Below are 18,726 nucleotides of genomic sequence, written 5' to 3'. Positions count from 1 at the left end.
TTCACACAAAAACATTCCTTTTCTTTTTAAAATGTCACCTTTATTTTAACATTTGACCATCACCAATGTGTGGCAGTAAAACATTGTCGTCTAAAACAGTTTTAAAATGTTAAAGTTTTTTTTAAATCTTTTTATTTTTGTAATCTTCAGTATTTTTCTGTCATTTGACAGGAATGCATGAGAGACAAATTGGCTCAAACATTGTTACGTGAAACAACTTTTTTCTTCTTCTATTTTTCTTCCATTTTTTTTTTCTCCCATCATTCATATCAACGTCATTACTTTTCGACATCACTGTCATCATCAACATCATCATCATTAACATGACCACATATTCTCTGGATATCACAAAATGTTTGTCATGTCTAACCCCCCCCCCCCCCTCCCCTCCCCTAGCCCCAACGGTGTTCCATGACTTGATGAACACAAAAGTGGCCCACCTGTGCACTCTTGGATAGTGGACATGGCCCAACGAGTGCCAACCGTTCTGCTCCTGGAGAACCCCCTCCACCCCCGCCCTCCCCAGCCCCTTCTTTAGGACACATGAGTGTACATTCACAGGACTGAGAGGAAGAATTTTTCAAGCCATCCAAAAGAAACATTTGATATTTAACCCTCTCTCCTGCCCCTCTATATCTCTCTTTTGTGTGTTTTGGATACTAGCCCAACTGAAATCGGGCACATGCTTCTGTACAAAACCTTCACGACAAAAAGACAACCCTTAAAAACAGAGATGGATGGACGCATTGACAGACACGGAGGGCAGACTTCGAACACTCTGAAGGACCCTAACGCTCACAATCCAACTCAAGGCCCCCCACAAAAGACACTAGTGTTCCTGTTAGCTTAACTTTCCAAACACCTATTCCTATCAAATATAACCTTAACTGACCCAGACAAGACCACCCCTCCCACCCCCTTTGACCGATCCCTCTTTTGTGGATATTTCATATGGCAAGGCAATGCATCAGAGAAACATTCAAAAGGACGTTATTTGCTGTAGGCCTCTCATATGTAGACCACCACCAATACCCACTCACAGGCTGAATGGCTGTGGACACACTGTAGTTATACAAATTCCCCATTTACAAAAACAGTGGGTGGAGGCACTCTGAGAGCCAGTTCACAGTCCCACACTATGACAACCTGCCCTGGAAAGACCACATTGAAGATAATTATTCATGACACCACCTGGTCAAAGTACATGAAGACTCCCTTCGAGAGCGACTCTGCCTGTGGTTGAGCTTGAGGAGTAGATCCCCCCCCCCTAGTGGTGAAAACAGAGAATGATTCAATTGTGGAAGCTGCAAGGCAGAGGACGGCATGGACATGAAATATAAACACAGGCATACCATTATATACATAAAGTAGCCACACCTGAATGTACAAAAGGGATGGGTGTGGTAAATGAGCCCCAGGACACCAACTTCTATCTTGAGAAAACTAGAGAGGCAGGAGGAGAGCTCTGAAAGAAAACGATCTCTGCCACTTTAGAAATAACGTAATGAGGCCTTTGGAGTTACTATAAGGAGTTAAAAATTGTTTCACGTCTTTCAACTTTGACTTTCATGCACTCACACACAGGGCATTCTGGGAAAGCAAGTCCCACTGACACTAAAGCTACACAACAGAATCACAGGAAGAAACTACAGGACATAACCTATTAAAATGTGTTCTGCAACCTAAAGCATTCGAAAAAGGAGAAAACACAAGCAGTTAATTTGAAGAAGAAAAAAAAAGTCTGAACATGACAAAGCATATAAAGGTAAAGAAGATTTTTGTGGACCAGTTGAAAGTCTGACAGAGGCAAACAGTGGTAAAGCATGTCAACAACTTTGGGCCCCTCTTGCTGTGTCTAAGTTACACTACATCTTTACTTCAACGTCAATACCCGGTCACTGTCACCTAACCCATCACATAACCCAATCATGAATTTCCCTGTACCTACAGTCCCTTATTCCAGCCCCCTCGCTCTGTGTGAGATCTGTGTGAGACCAAACATGCTCCTTCTAACTTCAATGACCATGCCTTTTTTACAAGATCCTTTCCTCTCTGACCAAACCCAACCCATGGTAAAACATGACCTCGCTGAAGACATTCTTGACTTGACAAATCATCCCATCATGATATCCTGGGCAAGTAACAAAGCCATTGTTTTGCATTTACAGATATAATTTTTTTTACGATAAAAAAGATTCTATTGGATGTAGAAAGGGTGTACTGTTATGATAAGTAGAACACTCCTTCCTCATCCACATGAAGAACAGAGGAGCCCCTTCCAGCCAGGCAGCCAGAGAAGGAGAGACGGCTGCAGCAGAGAAGCCCACTCCCCCCCCCCCCCCCTCTCTCTCTCTCTCTCTCTCTCTCTCTGTCTATCTCTCTCTTCCGTGTGCCCTGCTGGCTGTGTACTCTGTGAGCATTAGTCAGTCCTGAGTTTCAGCGGGGGGGGGGGGGAGGAAAGGGGTGGGTGGGGGTTGGGTGGGTGGGGGTTGGGGAGGGAGTTGGGGGTAGCTGGCCACGCCCTCCTCCGGAATGACACAAACGTGTAAACGGCGGCTCACACACCATTAAGACTTCTCTTCTTTTAACGTTGCAGTCCGTCGAATGGAGTGATGACACAGTCCCAAGAAAAAGCTTATTTTAAGAGAAAGCAGTCCAATATGAAGGTGGCAGGGGAAACCAAAAATGCAGGTCTTATTGATGCGTGTAATGCAGGTGTCGAGAGAATTTCGCCGTGCAGCATTATGGGCCCTCAGACACAGGAAGTCTTTCAGGACAGTTTTTTAGTTTTTGTTTGTTTTTTTGCTGTAACTGCAGAAAGGCTAGAGTGATGAGCAACATGCAACCTCTACCAGAGAGAACTGCTTATTGCCTAGGAGAAGCAGTCTGCAGGGGTTTCTTACTTGCGCACACACGCATGCATGCACCCACACACACACACATAACATACACACACATACCTGATTGAAACTGCAGGCTGATAGGAAAACGTGTGTGTGGTCCTACCTTTGTCTATGAAATGCTGATTTATTGCAGGTGCGTGTACAACTTGGTCAGAAAGACTGTAGCTAAAGTATCTGTTTCCATGGCAACACCAGAGCCTAGAGACAGCAGCCTGATGGTAGGATAGGAGAGAGTGGTACTGAGGAGAGTGGTTGCCAGGGGTTGCCTGGCTGTCCCCTAGCTCAGCTCCTAAAGCACAATTGCTAGAGACAGACAAAGACGGGATCATCTTCCTGTCTGCTTGTAGGACCAGTCTATCTGTGATAAACCCACCCCAGGGTATAATCTACTGAAGGTCCCGCCATAGAAACAAATGTGACCATGAGTGTGTGTGTTATGGATTAGTGTCCGATTGAGTGCTAGTGTTTGTGTCTCTGTATCAGATGTGTCGTCTAACTGTGAACGTCTAACTCTCCAAGAGATTCCATACTCTCTAATCAACCGCATGACCCAAAATAACCACAACATTCTCTCCTCACAAACTACCACACAAAAAAAAAGTATCTAAAACATTGATCAATACAAGAGCCAAACGTACAGCTTCCTCTCCCTGACACCCTCCATGCTTGTCCAATAAACACAAAAGAGAAGAGAGCACGAAAAGGAGCTAAAAAAGAACAACAGAAACCTGAACACATGCTGAGGCCAGCTGCGCTCCACCTGAGAGACGCAGTTACAACCAGGGACCACCAGGGAGAGTGCTGAGCAAGAGAGCGCTCTGAGACGCCTCTCTTAGGAGGGAGGGGTGAAAGGGCGGCCCTCGTCGCTAGGCGTGGCCGTGTCGTCGCTGGGGTCCAGGCTGTCCTTCGCGCTCAGCGTGCTATCGGAGGGGGGAGGGGTGGACTCGGAGCGGGGCGGGGTCAAGTCGGAGGGGGACGGGGTTTCCAGGGAGTTCTCCTGCTGTCCGTTGGCCGTGGGCACGGGGAGCTCGGTGGGCGTCGGGGGAGGCGTGGCCACGCTGCACGGAGGAGGGGCATTGGGAGTCAGAGTGAAGGGGGGTAGGGACAGCTCTGTGGGCGTCTGGGGCACCAGTGGGACGCCGCGGGGGGTGGAGTTATGGAGCCCCTCTCCCAGAGAGAGGGAGGAGTCACTGGGGACCAACGAGGGCGTCTTCTCCACCAGGCGCCACTGCATGATGCTGGTGTCCTTCCCTCCGGTCGACACCAGGTGGCTGTCGTTGTGCATGAAGGTCACGTTGGTCACGTGACTGCTGTGGGCGCTGTACTTGTGGCTGGGGGCCTGGGGGAGAGGACGAGAGGGGTGGAGGTCAGGTGGGTGGGTAAGATAGGGTTAACACTCGCCCAACACATGGCGTTGGGAAATCGGAGACTAGAGAGTGAGATAGTAATTCTAGTTGAGCAAAAAGGATAACATATGGTCATGAGGTCCCAGGTTGCAGGTCTGACCTTGGGTCTGGAGCAGGGGTAGGCAAACAGGTGCACTTTGCAGAAGTCGTCAGCCAGGGCGATCACCTTCCTGTTGTGGGATCTGATCAGGGCGTTGATGTCTGTGCCGTCTGAACCCTCAGGCCACACCCCTGGAGGAGAGTCCCCACACACACACAGACACACAGGCACACAAACACACACACAAGATGTTGGAGGACACACAAGCGAAGACACCCCTATACTCCAAATGAAATGCAAGGGTCCATGTCACATATATACCACAAGGGGGCACACCAACTCTAGAAACACACACGGGACATGAGACCCTACAATTCTTTGCCCTCACGTTCACAAATGCACACACACACACACACGTACAAATAAATAGTGATCACTTCACACACACATACAATCTTAGTTCTCGGGGGTCCTATCAGTTCCAGTCAGTGGCTGGCCGATTTGCTACTGGCTGAGAACTGTGGAATCTGAAAGTCGAGAGTGAATTCTTTTTCCAGCCTCATAAAGAGCTGAGCTATGTGGAGTAGGGGGCTGCCGTAGCAACTCCATTATTGAAGACTAGGGGCTGCACTGACAGGAGAAGAGAAGTAAAGAAAGAAGGAGACAAAGAGAGAGAGAGAGAGCGAGAGAGAGAGAGGTGGATGTGTGAGAGGCAAAGAGGGAGACACAGTAGCATATGACACACCAGAGAGACTAGAAACATAGTCATGTGCTCTCTTCTAGAATCAGAGAGCTAAAAGAAAGGACACTACTAATTAGAACCATTATGTTCCCAAATGTGTATGGCTGCTCAAAATCAGAGGGAGAGAGAGAGAAGAGGATGGAGGAACAGAGAGAGAAACCAGGACGGAGTCACAGGGAGACACAAAGAGAGAGAGAGCGAGAGAGAGGAAGCGAGAGAGAGACAGAGAGAGAGAGAGAGAGAGAGAGAGAGAGAGAGAGAGAGAGAGAGAGAGAGAGAGAGAGAGAGAGAGAGAGAGAGAGAGAGAGAGAGAGAGAGAGAGAGAGAGAGAGAAACTCGAAAGACGAGCCTGAGGGAGTGCGTGTGATTGAGAACCACAGGATTTGTGCAGTAGGAGCAGGCCACACAGAACCATCGTCAGGGACCGGCCATGCACTCAACAGCCATGTACTCAACAATTTATATGGCCACATCAAAGACAACACACGCCAAAACCAGAACAGTATGAAGCTGTGTAGGGTGAGGCTTCAAGGAGAGACATTCTGTATCAGGAATCCTATAGGACAAGAAAACGCACGCACGCACACACACACACACAGGTACTGACCAAAGACGTGGAAGCCCAGGACGCAGGTGTAGGTGGCCCACTCGATTGTCCTTACACTCGGAGCGGTTTCGGATCAGCTTGCACCCGTTTGGAATGTCCCCTGAACACAGCACAGCCTCGTGAGCTCACCGGGGACACACACAGGCACGGCCAAACGATGGGCAGAAACATGGATGGACTGCTAGCAGACGCCAACACTTACAGTAGAGGATTTCATAGTCTCCCGAGTTGGACATGATGAACTTGTTGTCGGGGGAGAAGTCAAGGTGTGTGATGTAGCTGGAATGTCCCTGGAAACGACACAGGAGAAGAGAGGAAAGAAAGGGGGAGGGAGGGAAAGGAGAGGCAGGAGAGAAAGGCGAGGGAGGCAAGAGAGAGAAGAGAGGAGGAAGAGGAGAAAGGCGAGGTAGAGGAGAGAGAGAGGGGGGAGAGGAGAAACAGGTTGGAGGAGAAATGAGGACATGGTCAGTTGATGACAGTGGGTCAGACCTGTAATCAGGGGCCGTCAGACTGCACGGGAGGAGAAGCTGCTTTGAAAAGCCTCCATCTGCACAGAGGCCTTGCATGCAGGGAGGCAACCTGTGCATCCCAAACGTGGAATGTTAGATTGTGTGTGTGTCTGTGTGTGTGTGTGTCCTCCCCCATACTCAAGGTCAGGGAGGATGTTTTGTTGGCCTCTTTCGGTACTTTGTTTGGTTTCTTATGAGTCTACAGGCTTCCTTCCAACACACTAGGCTCTGGCACACACACACACACAAGCGACGCTACTCGCACAGACAGACACAGAAAGGAATGCCGTTGATTTACGGCGAGACACCCAACAGCTGCTGAAATCACTTTCCCACACAAACAGTAACAAATGTGAATCACGCTTACCTCACACACACACACACACACACACACAGGGTTTTGAAATCAGATTCATGCGTATGGTAGAACATTAGGAATATTGTGTGGTAGAACGTGTGGTAGAGGACATATGGTCGTACCTGAGGTACAATGTGTTGGAGAGCAACACTGTGGCTGCACAGCAAGGCAGCATGGGAGCTATCCAAGTCATTGTGACCTGGCACCACAGACAACCTACAGGACAGCAAGACAGACCACCGTGGTCGCGTCCATCCTGAGGAGGGACTGATGTCTGAGACACATGAACCACAACTGGACCACCTGTCACAGGCACGGGCTTGATGTTAACACCAAGCACACACATGACCATACACCTACTATGGCAGAGAGGAGAGAGAGGAAGAGGGAGAAGGAGAAGGAGAAGGAGAGAAAGAGAGAGAGAGAGAGAGAGAGAGAGAGAGAGAGAGAGAGAGAGAGAGAGAGAGAGAGAGAGAGAGAGAGAGAGAGAGAAGAGAGAGGAGAGAGAGAGAGAGAGTGGAAGAGAAGACAAAGACCGCAGACTGAGCAGCAGCCAAGTGGAGACCAGGGTGGGCTTAAGACAACTGTGTGTGTGTGTGTGTGTCTGTGTCTGTGTGTGCGCAGCGTGTATGTGTCAGTGTAGTGATTCACACAGCCTTGTGGAGTCTGGGCCTGTTGGGGTCAGCTCTAGTCCTGGTCATGCTCTACTAACCTTTACCTCTAGCCTGCTGGGAACACACATACATACACACACACACACACACACACACACAAAAATATGACTGTTACAACTCTCTCCTTTTATCTGCTGGGCCTGTGGCTGCCTCGATGATTAACAGTCTGTGAAGGCATCGCTTATGGAGAAATCCAGCTGGGAGGCACAAGCACTCCCCAAGGCCACACGCCAACTAACACACACACACGCCACACACACACACACACGCACGCCACACACACGCGCGCCACACACACACGCCACACACATAGCAGAATATCCTGTGTAAGTCAGTTTGATGGGGGCATGTTTCATAAGGCTCCAGTTGTAATGTAAAGACCTCTGTCTCTGCTGCATACTACACCACTCCCTCTGCTCTCCTCTCAGATACAACCCAGACCAAGACACTGTGTCCTTAAAGGAACACAACACAGCTCAAATAAACATATACACACACACACACAAAGTGACCAAGCCATAAAATGTACAGATACACGAAACACACAAAGACACAGAAAAAGAGACACATACACACACACACACACACACCAAGGAAGGAACACAAACACACACACACTGTGGACTCACAGAGCACTTTCCGTATCGGCTGTACTTGCGTCCCTTCTCCGCCACGGTATAGAGGGTAAATGAAGTTGTCATGTGATCCCACTGCCAACAGGGTTGCCGTCTGAGGACAACAACCTAGGAAAAACAATCTTCATCATCATGAGCTTCTCTCATTGGCTGAGCCTACAGTACATCAACCCCATCCAATGGAAAGGAGGGCAAACGTCTGGGACTCCACCCACCTAGGGAGAAGCGCATGACGGACAGCTGCTCGTTGCCGTCTGTGTGGATGCCGACCAGGTCCCTCGTCTCTGCGTCCAGAGCATACCATCTGGGAGAAGAGAATAGGGGCGGGGATTGTGAAAATGGTCTCATCCACATGCGGACAAAGATGGGGATAGAGACGAGAGGGTATAGGGGGAGGCAGCGGAACTTACTTTCCTGAGTGGGTGCCGATGGCAACCACAGCCCCACTGGGATTGGAAGTCTGCACAGTGACCATGCTCCTGAGAAAGGAGAAAGAGAGAGACAGAGAGAGAGAGAAGGAGGAGAGAGATGAGAGAGAGAGAGAGAGAGAGAGAGAGAGAGAGAGAGAGAGAGAGAAATGCAGAGAACAGAGAGAGCAAGAGAAAGCAACAAAGATTATGAGCGAGTGGAGAACACATTCAAACTCATGATAATAATGTGAGCATGTGCCAGAGAGGTGTGTGCAGTCAGGAGGGGGGGGGGGGGGGGGGGGGGTCAGGGGTCAGGGGTGCGGAGGCTTACATCCAGGGAGCCGGCTCCATTCCAGGGAGTGGTCTACAGAGTTCCAGAGGCACACCTGTCTGTCCTGGGCACAGGGTGAGGAACAGGTCCCTGTAGGGGTGCGAGGGCCAGACCCCAAAGCTCATCTGTGTGACCCTGAGAGTGACAGAGAGTTCCAAAGGTGAGGGGTCACCAATATGTGACACAGGATGTGGTCCTCTCTTTATCTAAACGGATTTGCAGGAGCAAGAAGACTGAAGCAGATGTCTCCTACCTGCACCTCCACCTGGAACCCATCGTTGAACGTCCCCCCTCAGGATGAAGTTGCGGGAGGTGCCCACCAGAAACTGCTCCCCCTTGCCCTCGGCCACAGCACGGATGGTTCCATATTGATCTGGGACCTACATTGGTGAACAATTACAGTCAAAACTGTGCTGTTTTATGAGACCGGGGGACCGTGAGAGTGTGTGTGCGCGCACGTGTGTGTGCGCGTACATCCGTGTGTGTGTGCGTGTGTACCTCGATGTCCCTCTCGGGGTTGAGGTCGTGGTCCCAGAGGATGATCTTGTGGTCCTTGCCCCCGCCAGTCAGCAGGGTGCCATTCCTCATCTGACACAGCGTGAACACGCTGCCGTCGTGGGCCTTGATCTGACGACTGATCTGGAACGCACCTGCGTGACAGGAGGAGGGGGAGGGGGAGGGGAGAAGAGAAGGGGTGGGGGATGAGCGGGGAGGGGAGGAGGTGGGGATAGGAGAGGAAGAGAGGAGAGGTGGGGATAGGAGAGGAAGAGGGGGAGAGGAGAGGTGGGGATAGGTGGACAGAAGCAGAGAGAATGAGAGAAGGAGATGGGGGGGTGGGTGCAAAAGGAGAGAGGATGATGGATGTGTAAAGAGAGTGAGTGACAAAGCGGCAAAGACAGAGGGAGAGGGTAGGGGGAGGGGGGAGGAGGAGGTGAAGGGAAGAATAGAAAGGGAAAAAAAAAAGTGTGTGAGGGAGAGAGAGAGAGAGAAAGAGAGAGAGAGAGAGAGAGAGAGAGAGAGGGAAAGGGAGAAAAAGAGGGAGAAAGGGTGAGCGAGGGAGACTGTAAAACAGCTCACAGAGGAGATTTCTGGGAATAGGATACCACAAATACTTAACATTCACAATGTGGTTTATGTGCTGAGCTACAGGCCAGCTCTTGTTGCTGTCAGAGGAGAAATGTGTGTGTGTGTGTGTCAGCATCTACGTATCTGAATGTGGTTCAGGAGGGCAGTGGGTGTGTGGTGTGTGTGCATACCTCAGCGTGTAACTGAAATTGTGTCCACCACTCTGCGTTTCCCACATTCCTGCTTTTTCCCCCCCCTGCTATGCTAAGAGAGTTATCTACTAATAAAACCCCGGTCACCCCTTGAGACAGACACGCAGAAGGGTGAGGAGGGAGTGTGTGTGTGTGTGTGTGGGGGGGGGGGGCTGTGTCTGACAAGGCCCTCTCTGAAGCTAGCTAATGCAGCATGGGAGAGCCAGGGCAGATGCTGCAGATACGAGATTGTGGGAGTGAGGGAGCCTGCAAAATAAACATGACCTTCATCTCTGCAAGGCGTGCACACACACACACACACACATACACACACCTGGGCGCTGCAGCCTCCAGGAGGCGTAGCGGTAGCAGTAGCAGCAATGGAGCAGAACAGGTAAATAAAGAGAGATTAACAGTTTAGCTTTGGCACCAAGCCCCAAGCTCTGCCTGTCCTGTTCCACCACATGCCAGTGTAAAGTGTATCTCACCCCAGCCACTTCCAGAGCCATCCCAGCCTGCTCAGCGCTCACCTCCTCCCTCCTCTCTAACCTACTTTCTTTGTCCTCCCACTCTTTTCTTTCTGTCTCACTCTCCTTTAATGCTGTTTCGTTTCTCTCTTGTCTGTCGCCTGAGCTTAGTAAATTCTAGGTATACCTTCAGGTCCCTTACTTGAGACAGTAGTGTATAGTTCTAGGTTCTAGGATGTGATGTACCTTTGGGTCCCTTCTTTGAGACAGTAGTGTATAGTTCTAGGTTCTAGGATGGATGTACCTTCGGGTCCTTCTTTGAGACAGTAGTGTATAGTTTTCTAGGTTCTAGGATGTACCTTCGGGGTCCCTTCTTTGAGACAGTAGTGTATAGTTTCTAGGTTCTAGGATGTACCTTCGGGTCCCTTCTTTGAGACAGTAGTGTATAGTTCTAGGTTCTAGGATGGGATGTACCTTCGGGTCCCTTCTTTGAGACAGTAGTGTATAGTTCTAGGTTCTAGGATGGGATGTACCTTCGGGTCCCTTCTTTGAGACAGTAGTGTATAGTACTAGGTTCTAGGATGGGATGTACCTTCGGGTCCCTTCTTTGAGACAGTAGTGTATAGTTCTAGGTTCTAGGATGGGATGTACCTTCGGGTCCCTTCTTTGAGACAGTAGTGTATAGTTCTAGGTTCTAGGATGGGATGTACCTTCGGGTCCCTTCTTTGAGACAGTAGTGTATAGTTCTAGGTTCTAGGATGGGATGTACCTTCGGGTCCCTTCTTTGAGACAGTAGTGTATAGTTCTAGGTTCTAGGATGGGATGTACCTTCGGGTCCCTTCTTTGAGACAGTAGTGTATAGTTCTAGGTTCTAGGATGTACCTTCGGGTCCCTTCTTTGAGACAGTAGTGTATAGTTCTAGGTTCTAGGATGGGATGTACCTTCGGGTCCCTTCTTTGAGACAGTAGTGTATAGTACTAGGTTCTAGGATGGGATGTACCTTCGGGTCCCTTCTTTGAGACAGTAGTGTATAGTTCTAGGTTCTAGGATGGGATGTACCTTCGGGTCCCTTCTTTGAGACAGTAGTGTATAGTTCTAGGTTCTAGGATGGGATGTACCTTCGGGTCCCTTCTTTGAGACAGTAGTGTATAGTTTTAGGTTCTAGGATGGGATGTACCTTCGGGTCCCTTCTTTGAGACAGTAGTGTATAGTTCTAGGTTCTAGGATGGGATGTACCTTTGGGTCCCTTCCCTGGTGCCGGCTCCACGGTGCTCCTGCTCCAGATCAGCATGATGCCTCCAGAGTCTCCGGGTCAGGATGTCTCCGTTGTTGAGGAAGGCCAGGCACTGCACAAACTTGGGCTTCTCATATTTCTTGAAGAGATGGAGACGAGAGAGGAGAATGAGACCGCGCCCCTAGCCTAGCCTGTTTAGATGGTCCCTGTGTGTGTGTGTGTGTGTGTATGTGTGCGTGTGTCTCCTTCCTCACCCCGAAGATGCCTGCTTGCGCGCCAGCGAGGTGCCGCTCCACGTCAGAAGAAGATTGTGGGGACTTGCCACAGGTCACTATGGTGTTGGCATCTGTTGGGTGAAACTCACTGAGAGCACCACCTCGTTGGTCGACTGGAAGGGAACAAAGACAGTATGAAGTCGGAAGAGGACCATACCCAGTTGGATACGTACACAGGAAGTGGCCTGTGAGGCATGGCCTGTGGCGGGAACCAGGTGACTGACCTTGATCTCTGCAATCTTGGATTTCTTCTGCCAGTCCCACACGGTGAGCATGTGGTCGTTACAATCATCTATGACACTCAGTGCTGTCCCGAGTCCTACACAGAGACAAGCAAACATGGAGAGGACATGAGAACACGTCAATACACCGGAGAGGACTCTGATGTGGCGTTAGGCTTACTTCACATAATACATTTAACTCACGTGAAATATGTATTAATTCAGTTCCATTAGTTCAACACTAAAGCTGTCAGCATTACCAAGAAGCCAGCTGGCCCAAACATTTGTCAATCTGTGATATCAATGCAATAAAATCCTAATAGGCTTCATTCATATTTCTGTCTCCATAATACCCATCACTGCAGCAGTAAAAGCCTCGGTGCGGCTAGATCTGTGATAGCATAATAGGCTAATGATTAAGCCAGCGCTGAAGATTGTTTGCATGATGGTTGGTGTGGGGAATGTAACAATGCCTGTGTGTGCCTAAATGGGTCATAGTGTGGATGGGTGTTTCGTGTGAAGGGAACGAGACAGTAAAAGCAACTGGAATGTGCCAACTGCCGGTGAGAGAGAAAGAGAGAGAGAGAGAGAGAGAGAGAGAGAGGGAGTGAGAGAGAGAGAGAGAGAGAGTGAGAGAGAGAGAGAGAGAGAGAAAGAGAGGGAGTGAGAGAGAGAGAGCGAGAGAGAGCGAGAGAGAGAGAGAGAGAGAGAGAGAGAGAGAGAGAGAGAGAGAGAGAGAGAGAGAGAGAGAGAGAGAGAGAGAGAGAGAGAGAGAGAGAGAGAGAGAGAGAGAGAGAGAGGGAGTGATAGAGAAAAAGAGAAAGAGAAGGAGTGAGAGTACAAAGTATGCTTTGAAGACTAAGATTAAAGAGATAAAGAATAATTATACTACATTCTACCGTATTACTGATCTAGAGAACGGAAATGAAGGCAAATCAATTATAACAGATTCATGAGTTGTCATCACGCAATAATGAGGACTTTACTAAGATGGAGGGAGACAGAGAAAGGGAATATGAGAGGAATAGAGAGACTGCAAATGACTCCTGAATAGAGAGGTTATGAGGTATTCAGCACCACAACGACATCACACTGACCCACTAGCTTACTCACAAAGAAGGCTGTTCAGAATAAAGCATACAGAACCGACCCAGACCAAGGTCTCGACACAGCGTGGGTGTACTGCTGCATGTCTGGGCAATATGTTAGGGTTGTGTTCACCATTTACAGTGCGGGGGGGTTGGAGAGTGGAGTGTTCCGGACTCCAGTACCCATAATTCAGTGTGTTAAATACCTGAAATGCTGCTGATTCAGTGTGTAGGGTTACTTACTGCTTTGGAGAAGGCCAGGGAGCCCACCCCTCTCTCGAAGGTGCCCTGGCCAATGATCTGCAGGGTGGACAGACTGACAGAGTCCCATACCCTCACATGGGGCTGCAGTGCCTGCAAAACACACCAGGCAAACACACACAAACCATTAAGGAATCTCAAACGATCAAGATAGTCATTCAACAGGCTCTCACTGGGCCACAGCAGGATGTGCCTGACTGACAGACAAGCAGGCAGACAGCCATAGATCTTCGCCTCCAGACGTTCCAAGAAGGTGAAATCCAGTCAGGCTTGTTTAGACCAAACAGTACTTAGAAATAATGATGTGGATTAAGGCAAATCATTTTGCATGAATGAATACAGAGCACCTGTGTATTGTACGTGTATGTTTGTGTGTGTGTGTGGCAGGTGGTGTCAACATCAAGGACAACAGTGAGGCTGATTGTGCAAGGCAAGATACTTGATAAGCCAACAAGGATCATGTTGTTGAACAACAGGGGTTGTACATTATCTGTAGATCAGTCCAACTGGGTCTATACAATGAAACTAAGGAAGTATCAGTATCTTAGCTATGGGAATTTCGATGTCAGATTATTTGTGTAAGAGAGGGAAGCCACGAACCAGTTTACTGTACAACATGTTGAGGTAAGGAACCAATCATTAGAGGATTTGGATGAGGGCATAGATGAAGGCGGGGATTAGGGTAGGGATGAGGGCAAGGATGAGGGCAGAGATGATGGTTGCTACTGTTCTGCTTACCCGTCCATCTTTATCCACTCCTGCAATCTGTCCTGTGGCAATGCGGATCTTATCAGGGTGCACAGCAAGGCTGTGGAGGAAGAGACAGGAAGAGAGAGAGAGATGAGAGGAGCGTCTGACAATATTTTGTGTAAATTTATAAATAAGTCCAACAATGTGTAGTACCAACACAGTTCCATCTGTTTGCACTTTCTTAATGGTGGACACTGGTGATTCTGCCCCTCGGCATCATGGGAACACTTCAGGCTTCTGTGGTCAAACTCACTCATTTGCCTCTCCTAACGGTGGACTAGAGGCTGTTTTGCATAAAGTATTTATCCTAGGGCCAAAGAGGCTTGAACCAGGAAGTATAGTCTAACTGAATGTGTCATGTAAACAATGGTTAGAGTAGGAACCATTGTGTGTGTGTGTGTGTATAAAAGCTTGTGCTGCAGTTTTTCCTAATCACCCTTGATGATTTCGTGTGAGTTGTTTTCGATAGTATCCCCAGTCACTACAGCCAATCCCTTGGCAATATCCATAATTAACCATCAATATTCCTTGGAAATCATTGCCTCAGGTAAGTCTTCAGGGAGCTAATAAAGCAATCAAAAACAACAACTCAGTTTCCACATGACGTCAGGTGCTGTGTTTCTATGGCTCCAGTTGCCATGCACTACATTCTCCCTCACACCCTTCACCAGCTCCCATATGTCTGTTTAGGACAGCTCACCATTTGACGCAGTCTGTGTGTCCCAAGTAGTGGCGTTGTGTCCTCTCCTCGTAGTTGAAGAGCACCACCACGGAGGCGATGAAGTACACTATCTCCCCTGTAGGCAGCAAGTACACATTGGCTCGACAGTCTCTGCCTCGATAGCCATACCTGAAGCAGGAAGTCAAGGTGCCAGTACATACAGTATAGAGACAGGTAGGGGACTAGGTAGTAGGGAAACACTCTGGACAAAGGATTATATTACTTCTTTCTTTGAAACAATAATATATGTATACGCAAGGTAGGCTGTTTATTTCGAGTATTAGGACTCAGGGGAAGTCTGAAGCTTGCAGGGAAGGATACACCCATTCCAGCTTGAGTCTCTCGGGGGGCAGCTCTATGCGCACATCATCGTAGTTCTCTACGTCTGAGGGAATGAACATGGTGATGGGACGACCGCGCATGAACATCTTGATGTAGTCTCCCTCTGTGGAGAGCGAGCAGAGAAGGAATCGTGTTAGGCGGAGGAGAGGCGTGAAGGAGAGATGTTAGAACACCTCAGAAAACTCACGTGTGGAGACAACGCAGAACTTGGCGGAAGCAAAAAGAGACTGCCCCCGTCAATTGTTTTCACAATTCCAAGCAAAGACGTTGACTCAAAACAACATGCTTTTGAACCCAACCGCACAGCCATTAAAGATATAATCTCACCATCCCAAAACCCACATGAAAATAAGATACTGCTCAAAAATAACTAGGGTCAGGCCAACAGCGCTCCTTTTCACATTAGGTGAGTCAGAAAGGGTGAGTCAGAGAGCATGACATGAGTTTAGTCCATTAAGCCAACCGGTGGTATTTAGCAGCAGAAGACAGACTTTTCACCGCCCTCCTGGCTGACACAGGAGACACACGCAGTGAGTGTGAATTACTTTATTTTTTAATTCAAAGCAGTTTGTTTTTTTAGTCAGTGGACCATGCATGCTTTTCAGATAGACTGAGGGCACTTTGGGACAAACAGGCAGACATTCAAAGAGAGAGAGAGAGACAGAGAGAGAGGGAGAGAGAAGGCCATAGACGGAAAGCGAGAGGCGGAGAGCGAGAGACTGAGAGAAAAGAAGACGAGAAGACAGGAGAAACCGAGAGAAGCGTTGGGTGTCGTGCAGGAGAGTGAAGCAGTGAGTCAGCAACCCCCAACCCCAAGCTGAAAGACAAGTAGAAGACAGAGAGAGAGGACAGAGAGAGAGGACAGACAGAGAGAGAGAGAGAGAGAGAGAGAGAGAGAGAGAGAGAGAGAGAGAGAGAGAGAGAGAGAGAGAGAGAGAGAGAGAGAGAGAGAGAGAGAGAGAGAGAGAGAGAGAGAGAGAGAGAGAGAGAGAGAGAGAGGAGGGAGGGATATAGGGTCAATTTGCAGTGGACTGGGATTCAAAGAATGTGTTTCCCTTGTCTGCCTTCCAGCCCTGTGGGGAACAGCTCCACTCTCCATAGTGAGCCCATGATGGGGAGCGAGGGATGGGGGAGGCCGACTAGAGGTGGAGAAGGAGGAATAGATTTCCAGAATCCCTGCTCATAAAAGAACACCTGGGATCTAGCTATTCTCCACAGTTCTGGGGCCCGGACTGCATCCCCTTGTGAGGAAAATCGACCGTCCCTGCATGTGATGCACTAGGCACAGATGCTTGCTCAAGTCGTGATCACAACCATAAGAACTGTGGTCTGCAATCATCCTAACTGAATGCCTTCCCGGATTCCCGGACTCTGTCAGTGGTCAGTCATGCCAGGAACAGACTATTCGATTTAGCTAATTAGAGTCCCTCAGCATGGGTCTCTGGAGCAAACACATTCTTCGCCTGACCACAGATAACCCGGTAAAGCCAGGCACAAGACACTGCGACGCGCCCACAGAACAGGGCAAGGCCGGGCACAGCCATGTTCTTCATCTGGGCTGGGCATTGCCTGAGGGCAATCATATCCGAAGTGAGAGAGAGAGGGCAAGAGTGCGGAAGGAGCAGAAGGGGGGGGAGGGAGAATGTGTGTGGCGTGTTAGATAGATGGAATGATCTACCAGAAGGAGTGAGAGAAATCATAAGGTGTTGGAGATGCCAGACCAGCCATCAAGCAGACGGAGATAAAGGCAAGCGCTGGCTGGTTCATGTGCTGCCTGCTGACTGGCTGTCTTGAGAACCACTCACCTGCTTGGCTGTTTTTCTCACGGGTTGACATTTTGGCTGGTCATGAGACAGAAACAATGTCACTCGACAACACGCACACACGCAAACACACACAATGGTACTAGACAAAAGGAGAACAGCTACAGTACAATGGTTCTACCACCTACATGGACACACTAGGGGGAATGGTAAAAGGTAGGATACAGTGAGGAACAACAGGAGTAGTGTCAATTACACCAGCTCTAATGCCTCTTGCCCAATGGACAGCCTGGTTGACATCACTGAGTTAAGAGACCTTAGTGGTGTGGTTAGCTAGTACTTGCACTACCTTAGTAGAGTGATTAGCTAGCTATGGTCAATTCCCACATACTCTAGTCATTCGATTTTGTCAAAATGATGGCGTACACATAGGATAGTCGTTCAACCACAGTACATATGCATAGTGCTTACCTTGGCTAATCACTGTGTCCTTGTGTCTGCAAGAAAACACAGAACAACCAGGTCAGGTGTGACTGAAAATGTTGAAAGCAGCTATAACTTTAACTAAACCTACTGACTACCAGTGCCATTGTTGTTGTGTGCGTCAGACTCACTTCTCGGCGTTCTTCACCACCTTGGCCAGCAGCTTGGAGGTGGAGGCAGCCTTCACCAGCTTGTTCCTGCTCTCCTCCCCACTGTCCCACGTGCTGCTCTGAGATCTCTCCATCCCCGTCCCTCGCTTCGCACTGTGGCCCCTAGACCCAAACGCAAACACATACAATCGATTGAACGTCTCCCAAAGGTGGAAAGAGAGATAGAGAGAAAGACCAGGACAGACAGAAAACAGGAGTATGATGGGGTGCCACTGTTATGATAATGGGAGTATTGCCACTGGCTATTGCGCATAATATGCAGGCCACAATGCCTCTGAACTGAACGTGAGATGAGAACCACATTCATTGAAAGACAAAAAAAAAAAAAAAAAGTGTCTCTCCTGTCATTCACAAATGGCACCCCCCATTTTGGGTTAATCTGGACCTGAAACACCAGAGACAGACAGAGAGAGAGAGAGAGAGAGAACCAGGGCCTCCTACAGTCAAGTGAGGCCCTGGGGGCGGGACCCAGGCATGCTGCAGCAGGGCACACAGGGGAGATCACACCCCTAGTCACAGGTTAGTACACACAAGCTGGCAGAGTAAATCCAGCCCCAGGCTTCAGGAGACAGATAGGCCAAAGAGTTAAGACGCCCCACTGCAAAGGAAAGAGTAGAGAGGGGTTTAAACAACGAGAGAGAGAGAGAGAGAGAGAGAGACGTAAGTGAATACAAGAGAAAAGCCAATCCTCATGCGATGCTGTGAGAAGAAGACAAGGTTAACAATAGCCCAACCACACACTAGCCTAGACACACACTGTCCCATCTGGATCCCTTCCGCACAGTCTACCCATCTCTCACTAGGGGGCAGTAGAGGCACTCGGGGGGCAGAAAGGGATGTTTCATTTAATTAAGGGGGGTTGGGGGTAGTTTAGCAGTGTGTTATACAACTCAGTATGCTGCAGCAGTGGTAGGGCCGGCCCTGTATCTGTGGACACCACCACACACAGAGGACCAGACCCAGACGACCAACCGGACAAGAATTTGGCGGGAAATGAGGATGCTAGCCTGAACAGAAGTGATCCAGAACGTTATACACGCTTGTGTGTCCATGCATTCACACACGCAGGTCAGGAATGGG

The 18,726-nt window shown here is 49.2% G+C and overlaps 1 protein-coding gene across 1 annotated transcript in view; it reads right to left on the bottom strand.

Annotated features, from left to right (window-relative positions):
• Positions 1–18: 18 nt before the first annotated feature.
• The window catches only part of LOC134022371 (echinoderm microtubule-associated protein-like 4), a 30,990-nt gene continuing 12,282 nt past the window's right edge, over positions 19–18,726 (bottom strand). The window contains 28 exon segments of the mRNA XM_062463846.1: positions 19–4,242; positions 4,410–4,540; positions 5,699–5,744; positions 5,746–5,798; positions 5,901–5,988; positions 7,869–7,922; positions 7,924–7,982; positions 8,081–8,178; positions 8,285–8,328; positions 8,330–8,355; positions 8,619–8,688; positions 8,690–8,719; positions 8,721–8,750; positions 8,869–8,904; positions 8,906–8,995; positions 9,114–9,265; positions 11,575–11,647; positions 11,649–11,753; positions 11,838–11,885; positions 11,887–11,936; positions 11,939–11,960; positions 12,072–12,166; positions 13,396–13,510; positions 14,156–14,225; positions 14,868–15,017; positions 15,210–15,333; positions 17,465–17,490; positions 17,608–17,748. Of these exon segments, the coding sequence (XP_062319830.1) occupies positions 3,736–4,242; positions 4,410–4,540; positions 5,699–5,744; positions 5,746–5,798; positions 5,901–5,988; positions 7,869–7,922; positions 7,924–7,982; positions 8,081–8,178; positions 8,285–8,328; positions 8,330–8,355; positions 8,619–8,688; positions 8,690–8,719; positions 8,721–8,750; positions 8,869–8,904; positions 8,906–8,995; positions 9,114–9,265; positions 11,575–11,647; positions 11,649–11,753; positions 11,838–11,885; positions 11,887–11,936; positions 11,939–11,960; positions 12,072–12,166; positions 13,396–13,510; positions 14,156–14,225; positions 14,868–15,017; positions 15,210–15,333; positions 17,465–17,490; positions 17,608–17,748 (2,533 nt within the window). The 3' untranslated portion in view covers positions 19–3,735.

This window comes from Osmerus eperlanus, chromosome 6 (genome assembly GCF_963692335.1).
Source record: "Osmerus eperlanus chromosome 6, fOsmEpe2.1, whole genome shotgun sequence".
NCBI classification, from domain to species: Eukaryota; Metazoa; Chordata; class Actinopteri; order Osmeriformes; family Osmeridae; genus Osmerus; species Osmerus eperlanus.
The sequence above is the reverse complement of the archived record's forward strand: the minus strand, read 5'-3'. Positions and strand labels throughout refer to the sequence as shown.